Below are 14,641 nucleotides of genomic sequence, written 5' to 3'. Positions count from 1 at the left end.
CAGCTGCGAAACTTCAAGACCTTTCAATACAAAAACAATGTTGCTATATTGTCGTAACGTCAAATTTGTATGAAAATTATTGAAGAACGACGAATATAGACGTAGTAAGACGAGAGAAGAAGAAAAAAACATCATACAAAACCTTCAATTGTGGTAGAGAGACGGGTGATTGTTTTGATATTTTATATCGAGCCAATTTCATATATGTCAAAAAAAAAGTTTTAAGCCTGACGTCCATTTGATATTTTGTGTGAAATCCATTCAACACAGCTGTGCTACGAATGAAACCACACGACCAAAGTGCACGACAAAATCAATCAATATTTGTATGGGAAAAATAATCAGATTTAAACTGGATAAAAACAATTACGTACAATTTTTTTTATTATGTAAAAGTGAACCGAGAATTTATTTGTGTTGTGTGTGTGAACTTTTTACCCTCATATTCTCATTAAGTTAGTGCGTAAAAATGGATAAACTTTCAGAAGACGAAGAAATCGCAAAATTACTGGATGTCAAGGACATTGAATTCATTGAAACGAGTGAATTAAATGAAAACAATGAAAATGACATAAATTCGGAGAATAGAAAACTCATAAATGATACAAATACACCGAATAATTTGAACGATTGTGGCGAAGAAGAAAAATCGAATGGAATTTTTGTCGCTTGTACGGAACGACGATCGGATGAACCAACTGAATTAAGCTTTGAAAAAGGTGACCTGACTTAAATTTATAATCATAATCATCGTCATCATTATTTGAACAATCTATATTATTCAAAATAACTTCTGTGTCATAAGTTTTGTTTACAAATATATGAACACATCGATGAATCATCATCATTAAATTCGGTCAACGTTTTTCGTTTATAAAATGTAAAATTGATTACAGTTAACTGCTTGTATCGTCGCATGTGGGCATTCGAATTTCACGCAACAGCAACGACCATAACGATGTGTTTTATCGGTTTTTCTACATTTCATATTCGTTTTGTCTGCTCATTCGAAACGATTCCATATACATTGCATTTGGATCCATATATTGCGTGAAAATAATCAATTCTTTCCTCTTGAATCACTCGTACAATAGATGCAATCGTTCTAGATATTCTATACGCTCAACTAAACACGTATTGCTTCATAATTTATATTTCACTGATGGTTTGTGTGTTTATTTCTGTTCTTTCTTCTAGTGCCAGAAAATGTTGAAGAAAAATTAAAGAGGCAGAAAATTGAAGCGGCACTCACTGATCCAAATACTCCATTGAGTAAATGGCAGGAATTTGCCAAGAGTGACTACGGGCTAGTTAGCGGTGAGATTTCTCAACTGATATATTACAACAATAAAAATTCTGAACACTTTCCATTTTTCTTGTGATTTTAGATGATTTAAGGCGTCAAGTATGGCCCCGACTCGTTGGAATTGATCCAAATACCGTTGATCCAGCACCAAATCTGGAGGATTTAAAATCTCACCGTGAATACAATCAAGTGATTTTGGATGTAAATCGATCAATAAAACGTTTTCCACCGGGCATACCCTACGAACAACGTATCGCACTACAAGATCAACTCACCGTTTTGATTCTTCGTGTCATCATCAAATATCCGCATCTAAGATATTATCAGGTAAAATGTTATTGATTTGGCGTCAAGATGGAAAAATTCCATTACAAGAACTGTGTTTAAAATCATTTGTTTGCAGGGATATCACGATGTAGCTATTACATTTCTATTAGTTGTTGGCGAAGAGGTTGCCTTTCATGTCATGGAAATATTGTCCACAAATCATCTCGTTGAGTGCATGCAAGAAACAATGGAACCAACACAACATCGTCTCATGTATTTGTATCCCATTATTCGTCGTGAAAGTGCCAAATTATGTGATTATTTGCTAAAGTATGCATTTTCATACGCCAACATTTACTTTTAAAAAAAATGTATTGAAATTAATCCACAAAAATATCACTTGTGTAGATCGTCGGTTGGAACGTTATTTGCATTGCCTTGGTATTTAACGTGGTTTGGCCACAGTTTGAATTCATACCGAAATGTCGTTCGATTGTATGATTATTTCCTAGCATCGCCATTCCTAATGCCGTTATATGCTACGGTTGCCATTGTTCTTTATCGAGAGGACGATATTTTCAAAGAGGACTGTGACATGGCCAGCCTACATTGTCTTCTTTCACAAGTAAGAACCAGTGAAATCGATAAAAATTAATGCCAACCAAAAATATCTTAAATTGATCTAATCAAAAAAATGTCGTTTTTCCACAGTTGCCTGAAGATCTACCATTTGAGTATTTACTACAAAATGCAGCCGAACTTTACAAACAACATCCACCAGATGAAATCGAATTGGAAGTACAAATAATGGTTCAGAAAGAGTAAGTTCTCTAGTAATTTTCTATTTTTTTTGGCATACAAAATGGCTACAAATTTTAAGCCATGGAACTCCAATAATATCGATCAATTTTTTTTGATTTTTCAACAGAAAAGAGCAACGAGAAAAGGAAATAAAAGAGGCGGCCAAACGACGTTTGCAAATCCAACGAAAAGCGGCCGCAAAGAATTCATTGGTGTATCGATATATACCGCAGATCCTATGGAACAGACGAACCGCATTGGCTACAACAGCATTTTCGATTGTAATTGGCATATGTGCCTACTACTACAAAGCACAGTTCATATCACTGACCAGTGGCATCAGCTGAAATTCGGTAAACTATATGGCTCTAATGTTCCATCGATATAGCCATATAGCCGGCCATTCTCCGTGCGCTGTATACTAGGGCTCATCATAGCTTACAGAATATTTGCAATTTTTTTCTTTATTTGTACCAAAAACCAAATCGACGATGATTTCATTTCTCTGAACATATATTTATATAATTTTTGGTAATGATAGTGGTTATCTAGGGGGTAGACATGATTCATTTGATTCACTGTGATTCAACAGATTCACATTGTTTAGATGACATTTGAAATGTCACTTATGTGTCATGAAAGAAATATTTATTGATAAATTAAAATTATTTGTCTTCGAAAAAATGATTTCTTGACGTTTTTTTAAATGTATTAACTCATTTTTTTTATCTATTTCGTGTTTTTCTAGTAAATTTCAAATAAAATCAACGATAATATTTGGGATTTGTTGAACGATCATGTTAGTAAAACCAAAAGTGATGCTTATTTGACATTTGAATGATTCATTTGATTCACTGTGATTCACATGATTCAAAGTTTTATAATTCGTGTCTACCCCCTAGGTGGTTATATAAGCAGGATTAGAATGGAAATATTATTAATATTATTTCGAATTGTGTAAATTTGATTGCCAGAGCAGCTCAAGCAATCCAATGTGGTTCACGATTTGTCTTCGCATCGACAGACTTAACTTACCTTTACATGAGTTTATCAACGATTCCTTTTTTTATGTATAATTTTTTTTTTTGATCTAAATTGTATATTTATTTATTCACATATATCTAAGTGAAAGTAGACAGAATAATATTCAATTAGTCGGAATAAGAGCAGAAACCAATATACTACTCCAAAGGAGAAAACAATTAGCCCATCTATGTTTGCGCTAACTTTTCAGCTGCTGCCGACTTTCCATGTAGCAAAAGCATCAGCTGACCAGTTAGCACAAGCATAGGTCTGATGATATAACCATGGCTCGTATAAAATATTATCGAATGGGTCACATTGTGCACTTTATTATTATTCGCACTCGAATAAAAATCAATTTATCTCGTCGATCACAATTCAATGGCGTATATAAAATGTTCGTGTACCAAGTACGATGTAATAGGTCAGTCATTGTTGCAAATAAAATTTTGATTTAATGAAAAAAATCGGTGTTTTTTTTAGTAGACAAAATACGAGCGCAAAATAGAGGTAACTTTTATTCAATTTTTCACATTTCAACAAGAATACTTTTTTTTTCTTCTCAAAACACCATATGCATAAAAAGAGGCTACTAAATTAGGCTTAACATAACAAATAAAAATTATTCAGTATCCTTCCAGCCGTGAACAAAAAAAAAAACAAAGAGATAAAAACAATTACAACATATTTTCGGGAGAACAACCGGAATTCAAAATTTTTGAAAATGGAATTTGGTCATGTGCGTTTGGTTTGCAGACATCATATATATAATATATTTCAGATTAATGTTTGTCTTTGCTTTTACTGAAATGAAGAAGAAAAAAGATTGTATTGATGAATGCGGTTAGGGTTTTAAATTTATGTTCAAACGATTAAAACAACAATTTTAAAAGAGACAATTGGAATGATAACACGAATTTAATGAAACAATGAATGTACTTGATCAATATTAATTGGCAAATTTGTGCTAGATATTCGCATATATTGAATGTTGCTCTACTAATACACAAATTGGTTTTTTGCTTTGTTTCAGCTACTATCTCGTTTTTATTTAGAAAATAAAATTTCATTGACAAAACCTTTCTAATGTAATGAAAATTTCATATATGAATAAATTAAACATTGGAACGGTAATCAAGTCGATTATTATTTGAACTAACAATTTTCTATGTCACGAACTATGCCAAACAGAATGTTTTGCATGTGAAAATTGGATTTATTGAGAACGCGTATTGAAATTTTGATATAATAACAAATTCATTTACAATTTCCAACTCTCTTCTTTTTACTTTCATAAAAATGAAACCATAAAAACAAAATGAACAACAAATCGAATGTGTAATAATGATATCACATGACATTTTTTTTAACAAAAAAAAAGAGAACTAAGAACGGTGTGAATGAATGGAATAAATCCTACTTTCTCGATGCAAGTGCGAGTCCCAGACCAACCAAGCCTCCCAAAACCAAGGCTGCGCCACCAGCAACAGCCACACCGGCCATCGTCTCTTTTTCCATCTTTTTTCGTATATGCTCCTGTAAAAAGAAATGACATTTTAATCAAAGCAGTCGCTTCGAACCCACCTAATCTACGATTGAAATTAAGTGAGTTATTGAAAAATTGACATACCTCCAATGTGATTGCCTGTTGGTTATTTGGTTCGATTTGTAGAAAAGCCTTACAGAATTTCAATGCTACGGAATAGTGTTTAATTCTGGCATTTCCAATGGCTAAGTAATAAATATAATCACGATTGCCTTCCGAGTGCTTCTGTGCCAAGTCTTCTAACATGAAAATCCCCTAGAAATACATAGACACACACATAACCGGAAATAAAAAATGTGAAAGTTTAAAGTCAATTAAATGACTTACCTTTTTGATATCTGCTGGATACTCGCTACGAACCAAACAATATGCATATTCGAATTGTGTTTGAACGGCTACTTGGGTACCCTTTTCTTCAACCTCTCGTTTGTAATTCTTTTCGAATTTCTAGAATAACAAATGGGAAACATGAAAAAAACTATTTAACATATAATTTTGAACAATATGTCATTTTCGATTTACTCTCGGCTGTTTGTATTTCGGACATTAGCAGAGAGTATACGATACACAGTCTAGAGACTGTGTAGACGTTTACTGTGCATATTTCACATCACAAAATTGATATTTTTTATATTTGAAGTCTTTCTGGCCAGATTGGAAGATACACGATTTGAGAGGAACTTCATTTAATGTGCTATAGATCTGTGTAAGATCGCTCCGTTGTGTGGAAAAATGCATTGACAGTGCCAACACTGACCGAGATGATACAAACAATTCCCGGGAAAAAACCCAGATACAATAGGTCTGCGTAAAAAGAAACGAATAAACTGAAAATTTAACGTATTTTTGATCGGATCATGAAATTCGTAATTTGATGTTCATTTACGCCATACTAAGGCGCATTCATGGAATTTACTAGAATAATCGGCGACAACAACAATGCTCACATTGATTTTGGTAATCTTATACGCGTTGCATAACCAACGATTTCATGTGGAAAATGCTACACACATTACGCATTAGACATTATTGCAAAAATATGTATCAATGTAAAAATCAATTTGGCTGATGCCGCGTCATTGAACTTGAAACGAACCAAATATTGAACTTGCGAGCGTATTTCACAATATGTTGACAGTTTCACTGTGATGATTCATATCAGTCACTGTACCACCACAATAGAACATATATGTACATTTGTACAAAAAAAAACAACACACTCATTACTCGGCCAATTGTATGTGTCGTATGTGCGATATGCATATGTCAAAAATGAGTTATTTCATCAATTTACTGTGGTTAACAATAGGATTTGTCTTTTGTTCTCTTTATTAAATGAATTTTAATGAATATTCCTATATTTGCACTGATTTACATCGCCATTATTTCGTATGCAACAAATAATAAACGCAACCAATGTCAACGAATGATTTTTTTTTATTTATTTAACAAACATTCAGGTCTTATAGTAATTTTAATGACATATGAAAATAGTTCGATTTTTGTAATTGGCAAATGATTTGTAATACCTGTAATTCTGCTTGTGAAACTGTTTCATTTAAGAGTTCCTCCATTTTTTTCGATAATTTTACTTGAATAAATAATAATTCAATGCAAATTTCTCTTTTTAAGCTTATAACTCTAAGACATTCAACAAAATTACACGATTTAAACAAAACTAAATGGCGATTTTATCGGTACTGTCTTAATAGCACTACGTGTTGTAATTTACGTTTAACTTTTTTTCATGTGTTTTTGTTTGTTGAGATGACTTTGCTTGCGACGGAAAAAAATGAATGTGGAAAACGTAATAAGAGATGACAGTTCTCTGTGAGGTTTCAACATTTGTTAGGTTTTGTTCGGTTTGCGCGTTTATATGTTAATTTGAATGACATTTCTTCTACAGGCTTTTCAACTTAATCTATCGACATTGATGAAAATTAACGAACATGATTTATGGATACTAATTTTCTACAATATACGATAGGTATCTCTGATAATATTAAATCACAAGTAATAAATAACGAATTGGACTAATAAACTAATAAGTCGTTTTGTTCTTGTTGTTGTTCATTTTGTGTTTGCTCAATTTACCCGGCATGGCCACGGTTGAACGTGGCGAAGACTTGAGCTCGACCTTGACCATCAAGTGATCGCATTACATCTTGGGGTGGCATATCTGACAAACTTCGAGTTCTTTGTGATGGATTTCGTGTAGCAGGTGCCAATGAATGACCATGAAATGAATTGTCATTTGGTGTGCCAGCGTCAGCATCATCATCATCATCATTGTAGTCATAGTTTACCGGCGGTGATTTCGAGCCAACACTTTGTTGACTACCATCATTGTCACTTTGTCGTCGATTACCAGATGTTGTTGCCGAATGTTGGCTGCTATGATTGCTACGATTGCTACGATTGCTTTGGTTTTCACGGTTACTGCTATGGCTACTTTGATTCTGTGGTCCTTCATCTTGGTATTCATCTTCGTCCGATATATCTGGGAATCCTTCTATAAGACCTTCAGGAATATCATATCCAGGAGCATGATCTACAAAGCCATCATCTGCGGAACCATTATTAGAATCTCTCGATGCGAAATTTAAATCTGTGAATAAAAGATATTTTTTTGCATTAGAATGAGAATTGAATCATAATTGAATTCGTTTCAATTTTCAAATTCATTTGCAGAAATGTCAACCGAACAAATTACATTTGTGTAAACTCCAGAGAGTTTTCCGCCAACACATGACAACATCGCTACTATGTTTCGAATGCATCACAAATCTTCGATCGGTAAAATGACGTAAAGTTTATATTCACCTGGATTTGTCGAGGCATTTGTATATGTTCCTGTTCGATTCGTTGCTGCTAACCGTGCTGCTTTACGTGCTGCTTTACGTGCTCTAATTTCCGCATTTCGTTGGCGAGTATTGAATTTCACTTCGACCCGATGTCGACACAATGTACAAAATAGTGAGGTTCGTCTGAGAGTTCTGATTTTTTCACGCAAGACTTCCAAATGATCTCTGTTGTTTAAACGTCTCAAATCCTGTTGCGAATCTTGGCAAAAGGCACAGACAATCTATCGAGTCAATGAAAAAAGTCACAACATCAATTGAAAAAAATGAAAACAAAATCACTAAATTTCTAACAAAAAAAAATGAAAAAAATACCACTAAACAACTAAATATCACGAAATTATGAAAATCTAAAGCAAAATCCGATAAAAAATGTGAAAATCTTACCATTTCTCTTTCCATTTTTTCGCACTGCAAACGATGCTGTTGACTGTTTATGTTGGAACGAACAATTGGCGGTAAGCCAAGCAACAACGCTGTACTATGAAAAGTGACAGATTGAAATTGAAAGGAAAAAACGAATGGTTGCGTTCAATGTGCTGTGATGAAAGTGCGTTCCTGGGCCCATACGCTCAGCTGATATTTGAAAGGTTTCTTAAGCGAAAGTGAAACGATTGTTTTTCTCAATGTTTATAAATGGAATGGCAAGTTTTTTTCAGATGTATGAAAATCATTTGGACAAACACATTTGCATCGATGACAAAATAAGTAAGATATGCGATAGCAAATGTCGTATGATGTTGTTTGCCGTGGATTTGTGCACGTGTGGTCATATATTTGTATACATTTTAAGCGAATGCACGTATAAGCGCACTCACACATGCATCCAATCACATCGCATGTGTTTCTCTGCAAAGAGAGAGTTTTTTCATCATGTTTATGGCAAACGAAAACCGGGTCATGATTAAATTTCTGTTTCATTTTCAATTTAGTTTAAAATTTATCGTCAATCGATAAGCATCATCATCATTTTACGCACATCCACATACACACACGCATATATCGTTGGTGTTATCTTCTCTCAACCGTACGCTCTTTGGTGCATTCAATACAATTTTAATTCTATCGTAAAATTGAGAAAATGTAATTTTTTTTTGTTGCGTTAGTAAAATATGAGTGAAACGTAAGAAAAGAAATCGAGATCCATCGAAACCGATTCATAATGTTATTATTGTTCAATGGTTTGCTTGACAAATTATAGATCAAATCGTTTAATGTTTATGAGTATGTACTAAACGACGACGAAATTGAACAATTTCAAAAGAGACACACTATATTTGACAGACATACTCATTCTTGCACAAACGATTTTTGTGGTGGTAATTTTGTATGTGAGCTGAGAAACTCCATGTGTATATCAACGTGCGGTATAATTCAATAGGTAGACCGTTATTGTAGCGTGAATGCGATCAGATTTCAATCGAATGCTGCATATCTCGCTGTATCCACGCGACAATTATGTTTCTTGTGAGTCTTTGATTGTGTCGTCATCATTGTGTATTATCATTTACATCACGGCCCATCAAATTATACACATTCCAAATCATAAAAAAACCGAAAGTTCGACGGTCAAGTGTTTTTACTTTCATTCCAGCGGAAAAGAAGAGAAGATAAACAAATAAGAAGAAAAACCAAACAAAAGAAGAAGGAAAAAAATCCACTTCATTTCATCGTTCGTTGGAATATGTGTGCCACTTGAAATCGCATAATTTTTGGATGTTTTTTTTTCTTTTTGAAACTTGATTGAATCGAAATTGTGTCTGTGTGCAACCACAATATCAAAAAAAATATTCAAAACGGAAAATATATTTCAGTGATTTGTAAAGAGCTCAGTGCCAAAAATATACGGTGAGAAAATGTATGGAACACAGTGTGAATAAAATAAATATAAAGTGGAGACATTCAATTAATCAAGCAATCAAACAGCTCAATTTCGTGTAATAAAACGAGAGTAGAGAATTTTGTAAATGTGTGAATTTGTTCGTTGAAAAAAACAAAAAAAAAATGCAAACTCTATTCATTGGATTAACTTTGCTCGTAAGCTGTAAGTATGAAACAAAAAAGTCGTGCGATTATCAACGGATTGTTGAAATCGTTTGATTTCTCTCGGTTTTTTAAGCGCAATGGTGTGAAGATTGGATCAAGGCCAATAGAAAAAAACCGTCGCTATTTTTTTTAATGAAAAAAGATTTTTCCACACCATTTCTGTGCACACGAACTCACTTGAACTCCGTTTGTACTGGAATTAAATAATTATGGTAGACAATGTGTTTGCAATATGTATATATGAAATGATTCGATTTAAATGTTTTATCTATTTCAATATCGGTTGTTACGCAATGCACGTTTCATATCAGTTGCTCGGCATCGGTATGATGATGGAGTATGTTATGCAAAAATTCATGTATCCGATTTCATTGATGGTGACGAGGTAAACTCGTAGCCCAACCAGTGTAAATGTCATTTTATTATCATCGCCTAGACACGTTCGCAAAACTTAACTTAATGAATCTCAAGTATGCATCCGTTGGACCATTGCTAATTGAACCAATTATGTATTTTCAACGATTTTCGGCACTTTGCCTGGTGACCTTTGAATCATATTGCTCACTGCTGAAGGTCGAATTAAAAAAAAAAATACATGAAACTTTAAGTGACTATGGTGTTTTGTCTTAACCGGATATCACTCATTCATTACATGTTTTAATGTTATTTACTAAAGAAGCAAATAAACTCAGATTTCACCAAACTTCTTCTCTTATATCCACTCTTTATGCCATATTACGACCAAACAAAATATATGTCTTGAAGTTTATTGACTGTAAAAACCAAACGCACATATCGTGATATCCAATTTGAAAGTTGAAAACATGTGAGAGTGAGTGCAAAAACTTGGTGAACATATTTTGCATTTGCCAATGCAAATTGTCTACGATTGAAATTGCATGTTGTTACATACAGTAAAATGTCAATGCTGTATTGACATTATGCACTTTGGTTGCAATTCACAAACGCGAAGTGTTGAGTTGAGACCGGTGCTCCGGTCGATGATTTCCAACCGATTTCGCCCATTCAAAACGACAACTCTAAAATTACCCATTATGACCAGAGTTTATTACTGTGTGACGTCGAATTTTACGTAAATGAACATTATGCTCGCCTATAAACAACCGAATGAGTTTTGTCGGGGTAAAACATCACATTATACGTTATTTGTGTATAGGTTATGAAATGGGTTTTCTTGCAAACGTGAGTAACTGTCGAGAAACATATAAATCCAAGTCTTAAATCGATTTCATTCATCATCAAAGGCCACAGTTTTAACCCCGGTAGTTGTTTAGCGTTTAGTTGTTTTCTCAAATTGAAATAGTCACAATGTTACACAACAAACATTTCCTAATTGCCAATTTTGATTTACTTTGATGCATGGTTTATGTTTGTATGTAGATGTTTGTGGTGATTCGAGTATGTTCTATTGCTTCATTCGTGTACAGATTTCCGTTCACTTGCAATTATACGTATTTATTTCTATTTACAGTTCAACTTTTGAAATGATTCCATTTGTGCGACGTTTCGGTTGACAACTGTTTGGTTTTTTTTTGTAAATGTCACAAGTAAAGAGAAAATATCGTCTTCACATTGTTGATGGCGGAGAAAATGATGACTAAATAGCACGTTGCGTATACGAAACATTTGTGTATCGACTTGTGTGTACAATGTTTAAAACGAAATCAATAAATATGCATTCAGCACACGCATCGTTAACCATCCACATATAAAAATACACACAATATAACAAATTCAACAAAAGAAAAGTCACTTTCGTAAGATTTCAATAATAACACAAACAAACGCAATAACCGTCATTTACAATTCAACCAAAATGGATGTATTTCATCGGCAGTATTTTAAATGAAAACCAAATGGCAAAGATGACAAATCAAAAGACTACTCCAATCATGTATGTAATGATGCCATAAGTAATGCGATTCGTTGAATTGCTCTCTGCACAGGCAGCACCAGCTTCAGGTGATGAATTACGCACTTCAATAAGTCAATGGATTGTACCGAAAAAAGAAATAAACACACACACAAGAGATATTAAACCCAAAAAAAAACCTGTTGACATTGACACAGAATAGCCAATGGACCGATTCGTGCATGGGTTTTTATATCAGTTGCTTAGTATGCGCACACTTCACTGGCTTGGTTTTTTTTTACAATTTTCTGTTTTCTACACTTCATTTTGCTCAACTATATGAAGTTGTGCCCAAACACAGTGCGAGTTACTTGATCGAGTTTACTTTATGACTTTATGTTAAACGTGTTTGCAAAATTTCCAAAAAGGTCATTGGCATATTGCATTTTTTACATCCCGTTTTTTGTCTATCTATTGTTGAGGAATTGGTTAATTGATTCAAATTAATTTTCGATTTTTCAAACCGATTTTTGCAACTCAAATAATATTTTTTTTTTTTTGGAGTTTTTATAAAGTGTAAAATATGTTGAGCTTTTGTATTCAATCCTCAAAATTAACATTCTTTTGTTGGCAATAGAAGAGTTGCGGTGTCTCATTATAATTAATTGGAACTGTTTTGCTAATCATCTTGTGTATGACCGTATAAAACCATATTACAAATTACGATATTATCTACAAAACTAAACGAAATAGCCTTGGGTGTTTTTTTTTGCTTCTCAATCAAAAAATCGCAATTCATAGCTACATAAAAAGAACATTCAATGAAAATGGCGTAGTTAAACACTAATGTTCTCAGCAACATTTTTTTAAAATAATTTTCTATTCGTCTCAATACATAGCTGAATGTAAAGCCAAATGAAGTCTTTTAAAAAAAAACATTACAGCAATTATCATTAAAAAATCACTATAATGTCGCTTTTAATTTTATTCCAACATGAAAGAGAAATCATTGATACATTGAATCATAGTCACAATGAAAATTAAGAAAAAAATTGTGGTCAAAATCAAAATAGAGAGACATTTTATTTATTTAACCAACCCTTCATTAGATTTTTGACTAATTAATGATGTTGTTCTTATTTTTGAATGTAGATTGCAATGGTCTCATCGTGCCACAGGAATTATCATCAGTGTTATCGTTAGTCTATTCAAATATTCCGCCGGTTAAAAAAGGAACTGATTCGCGTGTTGGTTTTGGTTTTCGACTTGGTGAACATGCAGATTTTCAAGTTATGTTTGAAATTGGACCACAAAAATTTACCCGACCGATAGGTATGTGCCAATTAATAATACACTAACACCCAGTATACTGGAACTTTTGAAATCAAATATAGACATATAATGCATACATGTGGTTTTCATTTCAGGAAAAGGTGCTTCGACCGATGATGATTCCGATACCAGCAAACGTATGGTTGATCAATCAGATTACAATAAAAAAGCAAGTATTATACGACAAATTATTAATCTAAAATGCTAACATTAATGTGTATCTTTAATAGCCGGTGGCGCAAACGATTGAAAGTGGAAATAGCTATTTGAATAAATGGGCGAATGAAATGAAATCGAAGACCATCGAAAAGAAGCATAAGCCACAGGCCGCTTCAGTTGAGCATGATTCGCTGAAAACATTGTTCAATGCCAAAAATCAATATCCAATTCCAGCGTCACCCGTAATACCTGAGTCAAGTCTACGTCAATTGCAACAGCTGATGTACGCCAAACAGAGTGATTCCATTCCACGGGCAATCGGCACCTTGCCATCGAAGACGATGGACACACACATTGACCTTGCGGCACGTGAGAACACTGCCAAACTGAAACAGAATGAGAAAATCAAAGCAAGTTTAAGTGATGTTTCACTTGATGATTAAAACTATTGACCAAAATAGTTTTTCGATTACTTTGTCAAACGTGTACAGCATACAAATACATTGCGAATACCATTTTATCAAAAGACACACACGAAAAAATCCTTTTTTTAGGTAAAAGTGTATAGAATCCAAACACGAGAACTGTACAGCAGATGGTGAGCAACTACATCAACGCCACTCGACCTTTATGTAAATTTCGTACATAAAATATTTAAGCTATTTTAGGACGTGTATAAAAGAAAATTAGCATAGCTTGTAGAAACATGTGTGTAATTTGCCAAGTCGCAAACATTGCAATTAGATTAGCTCAGTTAAGATACACATTGTAGTAATGAAAATATATATGATTATTCAATAAATTCAATATATACTTGTTTTTGATATAATTTACAATATTTTCACAACATATTTATTCAATGAAGAAAATATAGCTAATTATGTCCGGCTCTTAATCAACGCCAACGTTAGGTATGTATGTTTTTATCCAGATTTTTTGCACATCACAAGTGCTATCGAATTATGTATATAATTCAGGAGAATTCATTCTTCCACACTTTTAACCCTTAACCGGGCAGTTCGGGTCTCAGAGGCCCAGTAGTGTATTTTTTTTAAAAAAAGATACATAAATACGCATAAAATATTATTATTTTAATCAAACAAATTGTTTTGTAATATATTCTTTCATCCTTCTGCTAATCGTTGATAAAAGTTGTTTTGAATTTGGTTCCCTAAGTAGCGCTGTATTGAGGTTTGAACAACTACCGGACGTACATTTTCCATACAAAATGTCATCAAATTTTTTAAAACGAAGTGCAAAATTTGTACTTAACAACTACTGAGCTGAAACTTAAATTTATCCGATTCGGAATAAATATTGATTATTTTTTCATTTTTTCAGTTATATTTTACAAAAAACATATTTAATTCAATATCAATTTTTTTTTCATTGAATTTGCAAAGAAAACGTACGTCGGGCCTCAGAGG

General features: G+C 33.3%; 4 protein-coding genes across 6 annotated transcripts; 2 read left to right on the top strand and 2 right to left on the bottom strand.

Moving 5' to 3' along the window:
* The first annotated feature begins 59 nt into the window (after positions 1–59).
* Positions 60–3,864, top strand: LOC116341604 (TBC1 domain family member 20). The gene is made up of 8 exons (XM_031768770.1): positions 60–719; positions 1,198–1,317; positions 1,389–1,633; positions 1,710–1,903; positions 1,982–2,198; positions 2,285–2,394; positions 2,502–2,914; positions 3,277–3,864. The coding sequence occupies exons 1-7, from the start codon at positions 470–472 to the stop codon at positions 2,719–2,721; spliced, it is 1,356 nt and encodes a 451-aa protein (XP_031624630.1). The 5' UTR covers positions 60–469; the 3' UTR covers positions 2,722–2,914; positions 3,277–3,864.
* Positions 3,865–3,900: 36 nt separating this feature from the next.
* LOC116341608 (mitochondrial fission 1 protein) lies at positions 3,901–6,934 on the bottom strand. The gene is made up of 5 exons (XM_031768776.1): positions 6,473–6,934; positions 5,271–5,390; positions 5,028–5,198; positions 4,818–4,933; positions 3,901–4,201 (listed from the first exon to the last, which is right to left on the bottom strand). Exons 1-5 carry the CDS (start codon positions 6,515–6,517, stop codon positions 4,180–4,182), a joined length of 474 nt encoding a protein of 157 aa, XP_031624636.1. The 5' UTR covers positions 6,518–6,934; the 3' UTR covers positions 3,901–4,179.
* Positions 6,935–7,002: 68 nt separating this feature from the next.
* LOC116341606 lies at positions 7,003–8,328 on the bottom strand. Its single transcript, XM_031768771.1, has 3 exons — positions 8,192–8,328; positions 7,767–8,028; positions 7,003–7,551 (listed from the first exon to the last, which is right to left on the bottom strand). Exons 1-3 carry the CDS (start codon positions 8,204–8,206, stop codon positions 7,034–7,036), a joined length of 795 nt encoding a protein of 264 aa, XP_031624631.1. The 5' UTR covers positions 8,207–8,328; the 3' UTR covers positions 7,003–7,033.
* Positions 8,329–8,730: 402 nt separating this feature from the next.
* On the top strand, positions 8,731–14,023 carry LOC116341607. 3 transcript variants are annotated; one of them, XM_031768774.1, is made up of 5 exons: positions 8,737–9,271; positions 9,619–9,848; positions 12,876–13,055; positions 13,151–13,224; positions 13,286–14,023. In XM_031768774.1, exons 2-5 carry the CDS (start codon positions 9,809–9,811, stop codon positions 13,655–13,657), a joined length of 666 nt encoding a protein of 221 aa, XP_031624634.1. In that variant the 5' UTR covers positions 8,737–9,271; positions 9,619–9,808; the 3' UTR covers positions 13,658–14,023. The 3 variants fall into 3 exon arrangements, with proteins under 3 accessions (XP_031624632.1, XP_031624634.1, XP_031624633.1); XM_031768773.1 differs by having other exon boundaries at positions 9,399–9,848; XM_031768772.1 differs by lacking the exon at positions 9,619–9,848 and having other exon boundaries at positions 8,731–9,271.
* Positions 14,024–14,641: the final 618 nt, after the last annotated feature.

The sequence above is a fragment of the Contarinia nasturtii genome, unplaced genomic scaffold (genome assembly GCF_009176525.2).
Source record: "Contarinia nasturtii isolate CC-2019 unplaced genomic scaffold, AAFC_CNas_1.1 Cnas_scaffold_745, whole genome shotgun sequence".
Taxonomy (NCBI): domain Eukaryota; kingdom Metazoa; phylum Arthropoda; class Insecta; order Diptera; family Cecidomyiidae; genus Contarinia; species Contarinia nasturtii.
This window is presented reverse-complemented; position numbering and strand designations above follow the sequence as displayed.